This window comes from Verticillium alfalfae, genomic scaffold (genome assembly GCF_000150825.1).
Source record: "Verticillium alfalfae VaMs.102 supercont1.12 genomic scaffold, whole genome shotgun sequence".
NCBI classification, from domain to species: Eukaryota; Fungi; Ascomycota; class Sordariomycetes; order Glomerellales; family Plectosphaerellaceae; genus Verticillium; species Verticillium alfalfae.
Genome location: NW_003315027.1, coordinates 806133 through 822053, shown reverse-complemented (window position 1 = coordinate 822053; position 15921 = coordinate 806133). Strand labels below are relative to the sequence as shown.

Sequence of the window (15921 nt, the reverse complement as noted above, 5' to 3'; positions counted from 1 at the left end):
GTGTAAAGTGTTGATGTCGTGGATAACGAAGTTGACGAAGCTGAAGATGGATGTGCGGCCTTCGATGTAAAACTGCTTGCAGACCAACAGAATGGCCAGAAACGGATTACTCCAGCATTTGCCATCTCCAAGGGCTACGCTTGACGTTGCCTCTCGGCCATACTCTTCTTCACATCTCCAGTGATTACCCCAACTTGATTGCATGCGTTGCCACAATTCTTTGTCTTCGAACCGGCTTGTTCGACGCTTGGCGCATTCTTCCATGAGTTCGTCAGGGGCTGCGTGGTCGGTCACGCATTTCGCACGCATATATCGGCCTTTGCGGTGTATGATGTGCTGGGCGAACCCGGCATCATTCCACACCTCTTCGAGTATTGCAATCCTTATCTCCAAAGGCAGTTGCATGAGTGTCGCGGCTTCTGGCTGTGGTCGCATCGTTGAAGCAATTGCGTGGGAGTCGGGATAGCGGGCAGGGGATCTGGTTCCCTTACGCGCCACCAAATGCGAGCGAAAATACGCGAACGCCATCTCTTTTGACGTTGTGATTCGATTTTAGATTGAACGTTTCGAGTCTTGAGATAAGGTGAGGAACGGCTGTTGCTTGATTGCGACGAGATTGTTATTTGTAAGAATTGAGTCTCTGGACGGCCAATTTACAGCGGGAGCTTTCCCAGGCGTCTATTTTTAGCGAGCTATTCTCGCCACGGCCCCCAAACGTAAGCCTCATGATGCAAGTAACACCCGGCGTACCTTGAATTCTCTTGATCCTTCTCGACAGGAGAGGTTTAGCTTACGCATTCCGAGCTCGCTACCCTTGATGCCCACTTACTGCAATAGCGACAGTTCTGCACTGTGGGTAAGATCGCTTGACTACTGCGCGCTGGAGTGACGAAGCGCAATCGACATGAGACGACATGAGATCAATTGCCTCTTGAGATGACAGCAAATGACTCCTCTTTTGTTATTGGAGATGCAAGGTACACGAAGCAGCTCAAATGGCTGCGAAGACGCAAGTACCCAGAAACATGGTCAGTGATCGTAGGTCCCGTTTCGCGCACTGTCTGTACGCGCTTCGTTGATGCTGGCAACTTTCACGAAGATATCCCCTTGACCAACTTTCCCCTGAGCACTGACTCAATAGGCCCAACAAATAAGGTCCCGGCCTGGAAGGAGACAGATCTATTTACAATTAAACAGGCAGTCTAAGAATGCAGGTCAAATTCTAACAATCAGCATGTATGTTGGTCCACTTGATTTACCCCTACGTGATGGGTAGCATGTTGCCATTCTTTCTAAGAATGTCATGGGTGTAGCGGTCACTTTACCGAACCACACCACCTTGGCGGAGGGAGGCAATAGCTGCATCATTTAGACCAAGTTCCTCTTTCAGAACTTCGTCAGTATGTTGCCCAAGAAGAGGAGGCGCGGATCGAATTGTCGGTTGCGATCTGGAATATTTCACTGGCGAGTTGATAAGCTCCATCGGTCCACAGGACGGATGGTCTATCTCGACGATCATATTCCTTGCTCTCACTACGATGAAGATTTAGCAGCTAGCCGGCAGTGAGGTCTCTAGATTAGAGTGAATGTTCTGCTTACCATGACGATGCTGGGTGGTGTCCATGAGATCATTGACCTTGGCATACGGCAAGCCAGTGCCGTCGAAGATATCAAGCCACTCTTGGGTGGTCTTTGTGCGAGTGACCTCTTCAATCCACTTCTCTAGCACATCTCTGTACTTGACTCTGGCTGAATTGGTTGCAAAGCGATCATCCGTAGCCCATTCCGGCTTGCCTAGGCCCTTGGCCAGGATGGCGAACAATCGATCGTTGCCTCCCCCGAAAAGAATGTCACCGTCCGATGACTTGAACGCTCTGTAAGGAACGACGGAGGCTGATCAATAGGTCAGTGCTGGGCTGGAATCTTTTGAGATGACTGACTCACGATGAGCTGTTCCCCAACGTCCGCTATCTCTCTCCTTCGTGATGAGCACTGACTGCGCCATGTTAGATAGCGTGGCAACCTGGCAATCGCTGAGACATATGTCGAGATGCTGACCCAGATTGGATCGATTCCGTTCAAGCAGTGACGCCAGAATGCTTGTCGTTGCGTACATTCCCGTCGTCAGATCAGTCACAGCACACCCAACCTTGACAGGAGGACCATCGCGAGGCCCAGTGATGTGCATCAACCCCATTTCTCTGGTGAATGTTTGTCAGCGCTTGCATCATGTCAGGGGACGTAACACTTACGCCTCAACCATAACATCATAGCCCGCGCGATCGCTGTATGGTCCGAACTGGCCATAGCCGGTGATGCTCGCGTAAATGAGCTTGGGATTGAGTTTTCTCAGCGTCTCATAGTCCAAGCCGTACTTCTTCAGCGAGCCAGGAAGGTAGTTCTCCACGACAACATCAACTTTCTTTGCCAACTCGCGCAAGATGTCAGCACCTTGTTTCTCCTTAAACGACAAGGCAAGCGACTTTTTGTTTCGATTCACCTAAAACGTCAGATGATTTGTCTCGGGAATTTCTTTCCAAACTTACCGAAAGGTAGTATGCGCTTTCACCAGCAGGAATAGCAGAATCGGCACCGTCCAAACGGGGCGCATACGGCGGGCCCCAGGATCTCGTATCGTCGCCGCGAACCGGATGTTCAACTTTCAAGATATCCGCACTAATGCCGAAGGCTTGTTTAGAATATAGAGTATGCACATGACATCCTGATAGTAATCAGTGTCGAAGGAGAGCCTACCCCATGTCACCAAGGATTTGTGTACAATATGGCTACAACGTGACGCGACATTAGCATCCATCCGAATCAAACTGGAAGTTTCTATGATGCACCTACACCTGCAAGCACCCTGCTCAGATCAAGCACTTTGACACCGTCCAATGGAAGCTTGGCTGTGGTGCTGGCTGTAGAATGACTGCGTGTAGATCTCAAGGCCCTGAGGCAAGCTCGCGGCGCCTGGGCTGAGCGGATCCCCAGGTTCATTCGAAACATGATGGGAAAGATGAATTTGCAGATATGCAGAAAAATAAAGGAATGAATTTCATCCAATAAGCTCTTTTTGTATGTATTGCTCTCGCATGAGGATCTCACAGAATGTTGTTGCTCTTTTGAACAGCTCACACCGAGGGCTGCTGACACCCACCTCGTGAAGTGGTGTGGGACGTTGGCGGTTGGTCCCACCTCACTGGGATGGCAGCACTGTGGGGTTGACAGAGCCCGCGTTCACCACATGTACCACCACTTTACGGCCTGACCAGCATTGGTTTTTTTATCCGCATACTCGCATAGATTTTGGACTTTGGCCGAGAAATTAGTGGTCTCTGATCAAATCAAGATTATGGAGATGGCTTTGCGTGCACAGCTTCATGGCCCTCTGCTTACAACTCAGGATAAGGAAACCCCTGAAGTCGCTCCCCCAATGTCAGGCATTTCTTCCAGCCAATCTCTGCGAGTAGTTTACCTCGACTGTCCCGATACTTGGCATCATACTGCTCAGGGGACAAAATCTCGAGTTTGTGATCGGGACCCACAGCTATCACGTCGTCGCTGTCTCGTTTTCCGTCGTGCGCAAACTCCAGCACTGCCTCAGCGAACCGCTTGCTCAACTCGACATCTTCACGTGTGAGCCAGGGCTCGAAGTTGCGAAGTAGATACGCAATATCGAGAGCATGCGAAGCAAACCCACATGTACCACCTGGAAGCGGGTTTGTCTGAGGAGGACGCAATGTCAGAAACCTGCCGAGAATAAAGCCAGCCACGGGCTGACTGACCTGATCCATATGATACTGATGGACTTTGGTATCGTGGGGCAATCCGAAGCCTTTGCCTGCTGCCAATACTGGCGCATAGAACCGCAATTCTGAAGCGAGCAGTAGCATACCCGTTGCGGCCTTGTCGGTATCAAGCAAGTACGCCGTTCGGACCTTCTGGGTCAGATCAGACCCGAGAATATCGTTACATGCGACAATTGTCCTATCCTTTGCATCCGCTTTATCCAAGTACCGCGAGCGTAAGATAGTGCCCTGTCATCGCGCGGTTCGTCAGTTTTGTCTTGCAATGGGAGACGTAGCCATATCCTCGTACATCGTGAGCCATGTCCCCTGTCAAAATGCTCTTGCACCACGTATTCGTTATAGTGAGATCTACCACTCGCAGCCCCGGGAGGAAGTCTCCATCCAAAGTTGCACTCCAATGCTGAACCATCGGCACCACCTGGACAATATCAGATGCCGGAAGAAAGCGAAGCTTGTTGGCAGCTTCTTTTAGATCTAATTCGTCCAGTCCAAGATACGCAAGGTTCTCTCTAAGCATTGCTTCTTGCCAAGCCATTGACTGTGGCCTCCGGACTGTGATATCACCAGACATCAACAAAACTCGATCGAATAAAGGGTCGCTCGTTGCTAGGAGTGTGGAGAGAGCAACTGCAATTGCATCAGTAGTGGCCTTTCATATATGAAAGCGTCGTTCTCGATGCAACACTCACTTCCCCCAGCTGATTCTCCAAAGGCGGTGATCGAGCTAGGATCACCGCCGAATCCGCCAATGTTTTTCTTAATCTGCGACGATGTTGTTCAGAACATTTCTTATTAAAGAGTGTTGCATCATCCCGCCATACCCATTTGAAAGCACAAGCTTGATCCTTCAGTCCATAGTTTCCCCGCAGACCAGCCTGTGCTGAAGCTAAGAACCCGAAGATTCCAACGCGGTAGCTGGGGGTTGGTTAGCGCGCCGGTCAATACACAATGAGCACACCAGAAATCGAAGCTCACTTGATTGAGACGCCAATAACGGGCTTTCCATGATCTAGGGAGTGTCTGACAAACTTGACAAGGTCTGAAGTTCGAAGCATGAGCGTGAGGTTCCAAACTGGATTTCTGCGTTGATTTCAGAGATGAGCTTACCATACTGAGGCCAGGCATTACTTCCAAGACAGAGCGCGCCTCTAAACTTAGATCAGTACCGAAATTTATACACAAGCTCTCGCGGCCGCTTTCGCCAACAACTCGAATGAAACAGGGCGACAAACCCGTGAACCCTGTATGGCTTGTGAGCGAGATATCGGCGGTGCTGAGGTCCTGGCTGCACCTTACCATACCATCACTGGCAATTTGGTATCTTGGGGAATCTGCAGAGGTCTGGTAACAACCAGGTTTAGACAAGAATTTTCATTTTCTTCAATGTTTCTTTCCACCACGGGGAGATCTCCGACAAGGCTCAAGTCCGCCCGTTGGGCTCCCACCCCTTGAGGACAGGCAGGTCCGAACTGCGTCGCATCAAATAGGTCCGTACTGAGCTTTCCTTCTTGAATAACGGGGTCTGTCCATCTTGCTGATTTGGCTGCATACGGTATGCCTCGGAATTGCTCGATGTTGCCGTCCTCGAGAAGCACGCCCTGAACGTCCCCCAGCACCGGATGGTTGAGCACTGCCGTTGCGATACCGGGCGTCGCCATGTTGATCGGGGTGACGGTATGACTTCTCGGGTCGGTCTTTGAGGCACAGACGCCGCGACCATGTACGAGCACTTCATGCCACCAGCCTTGTGGTGGGTGAAGGTCATGAAGAGGGGTGGGGGAGTGGGGGAGTCGGTGTTCCGGCATGCGGGCCAGTACCCCACATCGCTTTGCCGATGGATGGTGTTGATGGTGGGGTAGCTTCTGATGTTGGCCACTGTACAGTAGATACAAAACTTTGGTGAAAGGTTCAATGTGACCATTTTCGACCATCGTAGGACCAGTTTCACGAGCCGGCCAGCTGTCGCATCTTGCCCTTCGTCTTGCATAGGTTCAGCGTGCACAATGATGAGCTTGACAATGAGTAGAGCACGAATGTTCGCCCCCAGTGTTGGTGCCTCTATAAGTAGGAGAGGCATATCGTCGACTCGAACCTGCTTTGGTATCAACAAATTGTGTACATCAACATCCGAAGCCATTGGTCAAGTCAAGAGCGGCTCTACGGTCCTTGTTGGCGGATTTGGATTCTCTGGTGTGCCAAACACACTCGTCAATGCGTTGCGGGATCGCCCGGACATCACAGATCTGACAGTTGTCTCTAACAATGCGGGCATGCCGGGCGTCGGGCTGGGTACGTGAATTGCGGTCAACCAGCTTCATCTATTAACGCTTTCCAAGGTCAACTACTGGGAACCGGTCAGATCAAGAAGATGATCGCGTCGTATATCGGAGAGAATAAGACATTCGAGAAGCTGTACCTCACTGGTCAATTGGATCTCGAGCTCACACCCCAGGGAACCATGGCGGAAAAGATTGCCAGTGGCGCTGCCGGCGTACCAGCATTCTACACTCCTGCGGGGTACGGCACAATCAGTAAGTCTCATTGTCAGCATTGTAGCTCGACGTAATAGCTAAGAGAGTCTTTCTGCGCAGTTCAGTCTGGAGAAATGCCGGTCCGATTCAACACAGACGGAACAGTAGGCACAATGTCGACACCGCGAGAGACAAGAGTATTCAATGGAAAGCCGTACGTCCTGGAAGAAGCCATCCAGGCAGACGTCGCCCTCGTCAAGGTGCACAAAGCAGACCGTATGGGTAACTGCCAGTTCCGACGAGCGATGAACAACTTCAACGAGTCAATGGCCAAGAATGCCCGTTACACCATTGTCGAGGCAGATGAGATCGTTGAAGTCGGCGAGATTGCACCTGAAGACGTCCATATTCCAGGCATTTACGTGGACCAGGTGGCGAAGAGCACCGAAGAGAAGAAGATTGAAAAGCTGACGTACCACAAGTCTCCAGAAGAGATGCTCAAGTCGGGTGAGTGGCCCCATACTCACCGCCACCATGGCTGTTACGACGTCGCTAACTCATTCATAGTGGCTGGAGCAGGAGAGGGCGCGGGCCGCAGGATCAGGATCGTAAAGCGAGCTGCTCAAGAGCTGAAAGATGGCATGTATGTCAACCTTGGCATCGGCATGCCTCTTGCAACACCCGCTTTCATCCAGGAGGGCAACGAGGTAGTCTTGCAATCTGAGAATGGCATCCTGGGCATGGGCCGATATCCCAATCCAGGCGAAGAAGACCCTGACTTGATCAACCCGGGTAAGGAAGGTGTCACGGTGAATCAGGGGGCCTCGTTCTTCGGCAGCCAAGAGAGTTTCGGCATGATCCGCGCGGGCAAGATCAACTTGACCATGCTAGGAGGCTTGCAGGTCAGCAAGGACGGAGGTGAGTGTTGGACAAGCTTTACAAAAGATATGTGCTTCCGGCCTCTGACATTTTAGATCTCGCGAATTTCATGCTGCCTGGTAAGGTCAAGGGCATTGGCGGAGCCATGGATCTCGTTGCAAACTCGAAGACCAGAGTCATTGTTACAATGGTATGTCACGATAATTCTGTATATTCCATCATGCTGAACTGGAACTGACGTATCGCTTCGCCAGGAGCACGTTGACAAGAAGAACAACCCCAAGATTCTCAAACGTAAGTGAATGCTTGAGCATGTCCTGGGATCGCGGCTACAGGCTTACCGTGCCCGCAGAATGCACGTTTCCCCTGACTGGACGCAAGTGTGTGTCTCGAATCATCACCGATCTCGCTGTGTTTGATGTCACCCCGAAAGGATTGTTGTTGGTTGAAAAGGTGCAGGATGTATCGCTGGATGAGCTTCGCGCTAAAACCGAGGCAGACTTTGAGGTGTCCCCTGACCTCAAAGCATATGAAGTATAAGTTGGATCATCATTCATTCCTATGCATGAACTCAGGCGTCGCGGTAAAAAGCGGGTTCCATAGACGTCCGAAAATTGTGTCAATACCGATCAGAGGCCCAGTTCGACGTTCATCGCCATTATAATCATGAGTGTTTCTTTGATGCTCGAAGGACCATCATGTGTTGCACCCCAGTAGCACTAAAAGTCACGACCGTTGTACTCATGTCGGCACTAGGTGTCTCTGCTGTTAGCGACATGCCTAAGACAGCTATGCAACAAGATGCTAAATCAAATTTGATTGCACTATCTATGCTTCATCTGTACCACGACAAGCGAGGGCTGGGCAGAGAATTGGCGAGAGGGTGGTTGACGTACGCCTCTACAGCGCTAAGCTCCCCTGGGGAAAGTACGTTCCAGGGCGTTGGGCCGCCTGTAACACACTGGATCCAGCCGCCAAGCCTGCGAATCGTCTTGTGACGAGTGTCCCACATGTGTGCTCTCTCGTCCCACATGCACCCACATGTCCCACATCCGAACCTCCCACATGTCCCACATCACACGAATACGCATCCTAGGGAACCCTGATGGAGTAGTAAACTTTGGCATAAGCATCTCATCCAAAACAGCCATGCTTTTTATGATCTATTGAGTCAGCGACGTGCTTCTGATTCATGAAATTCGATACCCTGGTTCCGGTGCTGGGTAACATGTTTTCCTACTGGCATACTAGAGGTTATTGCCGGGCCAGAACAGGTGTCACGCTCAAACCCAAATACAGCCACTCGCATTAGATCCTGATTCTCAACCCAAGGATCCATGTGACTGGCGAATCAGGTTATTCGGCACATGTTGTGAATTAGAGACAGTTATATCTTGCAATTGCATGGGATTATCATTTACCATGTATGGAAAGACCTAGCCTGTGACCTTAGCTAAAATCTCCCGAACTTGGCTCTCTTTCGTGATCGGGATGGCGTTCGTAGTGATCCAATGGTCTGTCAGACTGTTGGTAACAAGCATGTCCAGCTTGTCAGGGTTGAACCCTACATCATCCAGCGTACGCGGCATGCCCAGGTTGCGCAAGTAGACATCCAGAACCGTGGCCAGATCCGCTTGCGACTGGTCGACATCTTCCGAAGCGAGCATTTCAGATATTATTTCACTCTCTCGCAGAATTTGGATGACAACCGCCTGTTTCTCCGCGTTGATCGGGTCCTGGCTGTTAAAGGAGCAAACAGCCGGCAGCAGAATGCAGCTCGTCTCGCCGTGAGAAACCCCCAGTGGACCGAGCTGATGCCCTATGGCGTGGCTTCCGCCGAGAGGGACGCCGCAGGAGACGGCTCTCATGGCCTCGACGACACCAGTCTGACACTGATGCCTGGCCTCGAGGTCTGTTGGGTCTTGCTTGCACTTGAGCAACGCCCCCGCTAGCCTCTCGAGCCCTCGCTTGGCCCACGTGTCAGCCTCTTCGTTGCTCAGTCGAGAGCAAAGTGTCTCAACGCAATGATCGACGGCTCGGATGCCTGTGCTGAGCCAAATGCGTTCCGGAGTTGTAGTGCAGAGTTCGGGATCTTGAATGACGAGGTCTGGATCGCGTATGGGGTCGAACACCATCTTTTGCCGCTTCTTCTCTTCGGTAGCTCCGGCGATGGCTTGATATTCACCCCCAGAGAGTGTGGTCGGAATGCATATTAGGGGGATACTGGGATGGATCCAGTTGTGTGGCCTTTCTCCCCGTATCGAGCAGATATCGGCAACAGAATAGACCTTGTTTGCCAACGCAAATCTGATGAGTTTAGCTCCATCTGTGATGCTACCCGCGCCGAGGGTCACTAGGCAATCGACGCCGAGATCTTTGGCCTCGGCGATGATGGGAACAAGTTCTTGGATCGGTGTGTGGGACCCGATTCCGACATGGACACCCGCAACTCGGTCGCCCAAGGCCTTTTTCAACCTGTCCAGCGCATCCGTATTGCGTGTCAAGCTTGCCGACGCGATTATGTACACGCGGTGGGAAGAAAGATTGCCCTTGACATGAACGGCGCAGGCTTCAGGAAATGGTAGCCCATAGCTTACAGCGGGCGTCGACTTGATGTCGAAAGCCGGGTGAGATGTTTCCGAGCTGAACCAGGTCGCCATGTTGAATTTGGTGGTACTTTGCACTGGCCGAGGACCGTCTTGATCAAGGCTGCACGGCGTCGAAACAGGCAAAATCTCTTGTTTTGTAAGGGTCGCAAGGGGACTTCGCGCGGCTCAGAAGCTTGGGACGACGGGATCATAAAAAGCACTGCAGTCTTTCAGTCCACATGTCGAATCCACATGACGTTCGACGAGCCTCACCATGCCATGATGTGGTGACGCCCAAATCGACAATTCGATGCGGCCATGTGGGGTTCAGCTCCGGGCTGGACGATCCACGAAACTCCCCCACGCTGCCCACACGCATGGGCTGGAAGTATCATGTACCCGACTCGACCGAGCTTGCTAGCCCCATTAGCAATTTAACTTATACCTTTGCTTACCTGTATAAACCTTCCGAGGAAAGTTAAAGCTTGTGAATCAGTCGAAGCTTGACCTACTGTTTGTTTGATGGTCTTCTCCCAACATTGAAGCCCGCCGAACCCGGACCATCACTAAACTGCAGCTGAAAGAAATATGGCGTTCCGAGCAGTTGGACAGAGTGTACTGAAGAAAAGCCCCAATGATGTGGTATTCCTCTCAGCTGTGCGAAGCCCGATCACCAAGGCTTTCAAAGGTGGGTTCAAGGATGCTTGGCCGGAGGATATTCTAAGACCTGTAAGAGGAAACCCAACCGCCGACCTCCAGTACTCAGCTGGCGGGGCTGACAAAGTGCGAATTCTGGCCTATAGGTCATGCGGGAGGCTACGCGCAGGGCCAATATTCAACCTGGCGACGTCCAAGATGTTCTGATCGGCAATGTCCTCGCCGAGCTCGGATTCTCTAAGACAGGCAGAATGGCGCTGAACGATTGCGGCTTTCCTGTTTCGACAACCTTCCACACCGTTAACAGACAATGCTCGAGCAGCCTGCAAGCCATAACACACCAAGCTCATGCTATCATGGCGGGCCAAATCGATGTCGCTTTAGCCGGTGGTGTCGAGAGCATGTCGAAGAACTACGCGTCCCGCGGCCGTCCGACTGATGTTTCGCCTTCACTTCAAGCTTCGACCGTCAAACATGCAACCGACTGTCTGCTTCCTATGGGTATCACGTCGGAAAATGTCGCTCGGCGATACGTTGTTTCACGTCAGGATCAGGACGACTATGCCTTTCTGAGCCACCAGAGGGCAGAGGCTGCACAGGCCGCGGGAAAGTTTGACTCCGAGATCGTGCCTGTCACGTACAGCTCGCCAGTCGAAATTGATGGGACGAAGCAGACAACAACGTTTACAATCTCGCGGGATGATACCATCAGGCCTGGCGTCAAGAGAGAAAAGCTTGGGACGCTGAAACCGGCCTTTGCCGAAGATGGTGCCAGCACCGCGGGCAACTCGTGAGTAAAACGAACAATTGGCGTGCTCGTTCCCCTCAAAGTAACGAAAGTTGCAGGTCGCAAATCTCAGATGGTGCATCATCAGTAATTCTCGCGCGGCGATCATGGGCCGATTCCCGGGGGCTGCGACCCATCGGTCGCTTTGCAGGGACGCAAGTGCTGGGATGCGAGCCGGACGAGATGGGCGTTGGACCAGCACTCGCCATACCAGCGTTGCTCAGGTACGCCGGAGTCGAATTGAGGGACATCGATGTGCTTGAAATCAATGAAGCTTTCGCAAGCCAAATTCTTCATGTTCTTCGAACCCTGTCGCTTGACGTCGACAAGGTCAACCCTAATGGAGGCGCTATTGCGCTTGGGCATCCTACAGCGGCTACAGGAGCGAGACAGGCGGCTACATTGCTAGCTGAGCTGGAACGATCCGATCGCGAACTGGGGATCGTCAGCATGTGCACAAGGTAAGCCGATTTAATCTGTCCAACTCGGTTTTGTAAGATAGCTGACTTGTTTCGCCAATCAGTGGAGGACATGGGGTAGCATCGTTGATTATAAGGGAGTAGTAAACATGGAGTCGCTGAGACGGTGAAAACGAGATATTTACCGATCGATTTAGAGCGCTCAGCTTGTGCCAGTGGGGCTGTTGGATGTTTGTCTAGAAACACCTGGAATAAAATAAGTGAGAAATACAGCTGGTCCTTCAGGATGAATCAAGTATCCCATGGTTCCCTCGGCTATGTCCGTTGCACTGAAGGAGTCCCTTGGGGGACCTCGCGCCTAAGCCACGGTCTCGTTCCATAATAGAGTTCGGACTTGGCCTTCTCAGGACAAGCATGACGCCCCCTAGACTGTCCAATTGCAGTAGGGGCGATGTCAGACCAGGGATCTGGGGTCTCCCCACGTTCCCCGCCTTAGCAGCCCCCTGACCATTCTCCTTTGGTAGAGGCGACGGGATTGTACAAGTAAGGTGGGAGGTCCACGGTCGCTCGGTCTGCGGCGCCGGCAAGCATCGTTACGCTCTACCCCGACAACCTCGACCGACCTCTGCAACGAGATATACACCCACCAACCCTTCAGGACTCCAGTCTATTCAGGCCCTCTTTCATGCCTGCTCGAACCTGTTCATACTGCGACGGCAGCTTCTCCAAGATTGAACATCTGAAGCGCCACGAGAGGTCCCGTATTTCAACCCCGAACTCGCGGCACTCGCGGAACTCGAGACCGTGACATCTGGCTTACAGGAAGGCGCGAACAGATACCGGCGAAAAACCTTACACTTGTCGACTTTGCAACAAAAAGTTTGCGCGCGGGTAAGTCGGCTCGAATTCCAGGATAACAAGATACCATCTGCATCTGAGAGTTGCAAGGCTAATGAGATGCCGATCGTCTTGATGCAATTAGTGATGTCCTTAAGCGGCATATCAGGGGCCACCTAGCCCAGAAAGAGGGCCAAAATGGCAAAGAAAGCAGAGAGCCCCGGAGCAGTCGACAAGCCGATGATGAGACGGGATCTGGTGTCTCCCCGAGGTCATCGGGGGACGCCGAGAACACGACCGACACGGGGAAGGTCTCTGCCACTCGGCCGGAACAGGGCGATGATGACAACCTCACCATTACAGTGGCCAACGTGCAAAACCCGGAATTCGATTTTGGGACCCCGGTCGCGATCATTGATCCACCCACAGAGAGTAACGACGACTTCGACGGCAACGAGCTTTTGGCATCAGTTCCGGCACAACCGACGCATACCAACAGCACCAACAGGCCAAACCCAACTGATGCAACTTTGTTTGAAGGAAACAGTCTGTTCTCGCCTTCTGTAGGAGATGCGGGCCGCACCCCACGGGAAATGTTCACTGCAGCCATGGCCTCGCAACAACCATTGGAAAGCGACCTCTCGGTCATTCTTGGATTCGCGCCCCGGGCGGCCTTTGGCGCCTTGGGTCATAACCGGGCTTTAGATTCCGATAATCTCGGATGGCTTTCCACATTTGACGCCGCCATTCCTTCTCCGCCAAATAGCACGAATCCGTGGGATGCGTTCCTCATCTCCTTGGGTTCGCCCCTAATAAGAGACTTTCAGGGGAATTCGGCCCGCAAACATAGCTTCGGCTCCGATATACCGGATGAGCGGTTCGCGAAAGTGGCCAGGCTGTGGCCAAAAAGAAGGGAGCGGCCGTGGTATATGATACAGACCCTTTGGCATGACGCCGCCAATCATGAAGGGCACCAATCTCTTCTCTGAATCCCCACCAGGTGAAAGGGATGAAAACTCCCCATCCATGCGGACAACGGCCCTCAGAGAGGTCTAGACGACGACAGGCGTCTGTCACTAATCAGAGACCTATCACTGTCTCGATTAGGCGGAGTATGTATTCAACTTCCGTGACCTTTCTCTAGCTGACTATGCTGACATCTGCAGGATGATACGACCAGAGCTTCAGATTGAATCTGGCCTTCCGACGCAGACACCTTTGCCGTATGCATTGATCTCTACTTCCAGCGATTTCACCCATTGTTTCCATTTATCCACGAACCCACGTTTTCGGCCAGGCGCACACCAAACATTATTCTCCTCCCAATATGTCTAATTGGCCTCCATCTACTGGATCCGGATAAGACGAGGTCTTTCGTCATAACTCAGGTTCTAGTAAGCCTGGCCTTGACATGTTTGTATCTTACCATGGATGTCATGACACTGATTTCTATGGTTTTGTAGAGAGGAATTGAGAGGTGTACGGCCGCACTAGCAAGGCCTTGGAAAAGAAATGATTCCATGTCTCTAGTTACCGTTCTCGGCTCTGCAATTCTGTATCTCAATTTTGCGTCAATCCTAGAAGTAAGTGCCGCGGATGGGTCCTTGTTGGTTAAGTTTTTGACCTTTTGTAGGAAGTTGCGCATTCGGAACTCACGCACGCACTTTACGCCAAAGCCCTGACTGTGAGTGAGAATGGGTTGAAATGCCTTGAAAGGCGGCCAATGAACAATTAATCAATTAAACAATGAAAGCGCTAATGCCCTTCAGGTTGCCCAACAGAGCGGCCTTTTCGAGGTGAGCAGGGGCCCCTCCATCTGCGAGGCGCTGTCGCAAGAACGCCAAACGGACGCCGCTTGGAAGTCTTGGGCGCGGGTAGAATCAGCCAAACGGTAAGTCGTCCCTCTCTTGCATCAATTTGCGTGTCTGGCGCTCAGTGGGAAGGCTTTGTTAACGCCTGCAACAGTGTGGTGGCGTACCTTGTTGTAACCGACTGTTTGTACACGTCCAGCATCGGGCCAAAACCCATGACACAAGTGGATATGCTACATATCCATGCTCCTTGCCCTGAAAATCTATTTGACGCAGTAGATGCAACTAGCTGGGCAAAGCTTGCGTCCACGTTACCCGCCGCCTTCATAGATCCACCCGTCCTTGACTTCCAGGGCCACAAGGCAACACTCCCGACGACGCTGTCCGCCAGCGTGATGGGCATGCACACATTACTATCAGCCACATGGCTCTACATCGCTGACCTCCGCTACCGTACTCTGCCTTCTAGCACCGATCCGCTCAGGAACAGCCTGTACCCTGGAGAGATATTCCAGGAAAGCTCGACGGGAGCCGCTATCGCACCTCTCCTCCGGGAGATCTACGCTTCAGACCACGAGGGTCTGCTTGCCAGCGACCCCAACGCCATGGCCTTCTGGAACAACATGTGCGTCAACCTGACGGCCAATCTCGACCTGTTCGAGGTCGCGGCTGGGCGTGAGGGTATGGAAGCAGGCAAGACGGCGCTCGAGAAGATTTTCGTCTGGGCGCAGACCGCGCATGCGAGGCGTGCTTGTCTCCATGCCGCCCAGGTCTATGTCTGCATGGCGAAGAGAAAAATATCAGACGGCACCATGTTCATGTCGGAGATTGCATTATTCAACGCTGCGCTCGTGCTGGGACTGTACGTGTATGCGGCGCCGAACACGCTCGAGACAGGCACAGAGGCATCGCTGGAACTACTTGACGAGGTGGATTGGAATCAGATTGGGGATGAGGGACTCCCCGGATGGAACATGGAGCACAGCGATTGCAGTTATGCGGCAAGGAGGTTCATCAGCGAAGGAGGCGCCATTTCGTTCAATCGGTATGTTTGCATCGGGGGTTATGCCTCGGCGCGAAGGGTAATTCTAAATTACGTCGGCCTTCTGGAGGAAGTCGGGAGGTGGAATTGGCGACGATTTCGTCACATATTACGAGTGATGAGCGATAGCATGGTAGAACTGGGATGAGAATTATGAGTTGGAGATTGGATTCAGTCCAATTTTGTGCTGTGTTACTTTCACGTGGCTACCTATGTAAACAATTTGATGCCAAAGCTTTCACTCGGTGGCTCAACATCGCATCTCTAGTCACGCAACTTGGCGTTGTGGTAGAACTCGCGACGAGCCCGCTCAGCAGCTTCGTCTTCCTTCACTTGCTTCAAGAGTTCCTGGATCCTGGGGTTGGTGGAGAATCGGTCCTAAAGGGTTGGAAAACACATGGTCAGTCTGGCTGATGCAGCAAGTAATGGGGTATTCATTTTCACATGATATCAGGGGCGGCTACGTACTGGTAGATTATCCCATGCGCTGGCATCCGTTCCCTGGGCCTCGAGGACACCACTGTCTTTACGGGCCCATTCAGTGAAGAGGAGAGTCCTGCTGGTCTCCACCATGACAGTCATTTGCTCTGATACTTCTGTAAGTAAAGTCCAATGTGCATG

The 15921-nt window shown here is 52.2% G+C and overlaps 7 protein-coding genes across 7 annotated transcripts in view; 3 read left to right on the top strand and 4 right to left on the bottom strand.

Moving 5' to 3' along the window:
• Positions 1–1321: 1321 nt before the first annotated feature.
• On the bottom strand, positions 1322–3006 carry VDBG_08485 (formyl-coenzyme A transferase; the record flags this gene model as incomplete). The annotated part of the gene is made up of 7 exons (XM_003001394.1): positions 1322–1461; positions 1600–1893; positions 1945–2201; positions 2253–2458; positions 2547–2676; positions 2755–2786; positions 2851–3006. The coding sequence occupies 7 exons, from the start codon at positions 3004–3006 to the stop codon at positions 1322–1324; spliced, it is 1215 nt and encodes a 404-aa protein (XP_003001440.1).
• A 386-nt stretch (positions 3007–3392) lies between these two features.
• VDBG_08484 (conserved hypothetical protein) lies at positions 3393–5467 on the bottom strand (the record flags this gene model as incomplete). The annotated part of the gene is made up of 5 exons (XM_003001393.1): positions 3393–4037; positions 4099–4361; positions 4499–4571; positions 4631–4724; positions 5106–5467. 5 exons carry the CDS (start codon positions 5465–5467, stop codon positions 3393–3395), a joined length of 1437 nt encoding a protein of 478 aa, XP_003001439.1.
• Positions 5468–6079: 612 nt separating this feature from the next.
• Positions 6080–7699, top strand: VDBG_08483 (succinyl-CoA:3-ketoacid-coenzyme A transferase subunit A; the record flags this gene model as incomplete). The annotated part of the gene is made up of 7 exons (XM_003001392.1): positions 6080–6098; positions 6146–6340; positions 6401–6787; positions 6848–7198; positions 7255–7349; positions 7414–7453; positions 7512–7699. The coding sequence occupies 7 exons, from the start codon at positions 6080–6082 to the stop codon at positions 7697–7699; spliced, it is 1275 nt and encodes a 424-aa protein (XP_003001438.1).
• Positions 7700–8595: 896 nt separating this feature from the next.
• Positions 8596–9819, bottom strand: VDBG_08482 (maleylacetate reductase; the record flags this gene model as incomplete). Its single annotated transcript, XM_003001391.1, has 1 exon — positions 8596–9819. One exon carries the CDS (start codon positions 9817–9819, stop codon positions 8596–8598), a length of 1224 nt encoding a protein of 407 aa, XP_003001437.1.
• A 516-nt stretch (positions 9820–10335) lies between these two features.
• Positions 10336–11198, top strand: VDBG_08481 (3-ketoacyl-CoA thiolase; the record flags this gene model as incomplete). Its single annotated transcript, XM_003001390.1, has 2 exons — positions 10336–10476; positions 10551–11198. 2 exons carry the CDS (start codon positions 10336–10338, stop codon positions 11196–11198), a joined length of 789 nt encoding a protein of 262 aa, XP_003001436.1.
• Positions 11199–13967: 2769 nt separating this feature from the next.
• VDBG_08480 (C2H2 type zinc finger domain-containing protein) lies at positions 13968–15448 on the top strand (the record flags this gene model as incomplete). The annotated part of the gene is made up of 4 exons (XM_003001389.1): positions 13968–14030; positions 14081–14131; positions 14217–14338; positions 14413–15448. The coding sequence occupies 4 exons, from the start codon at positions 13968–13970 to the stop codon at positions 15446–15448; spliced, it is 1272 nt and encodes a 423-aa protein (XP_003001435.1).
• Positions 15449–15564: 116 nt separating this feature from the next.
• VDBG_08479 (homogentisate 1,2-dioxygenase) overlaps positions 15565–15921 on the bottom strand; it is a gene marked incomplete at both ends in the record, with an annotated part of 1659 nt that continues 1302 nt past the window's right edge. The window contains 2 exons of the mRNA XM_003001388.1: positions 15565–15678; positions 15769–15856. Coding sequence (XP_003001434.1) covers positions 15565–15678; positions 15769–15856 — 202 coding nt within the window. The remainder of the gene's footprint in view (positions 15679–15768; positions 15857–15921) is intronic.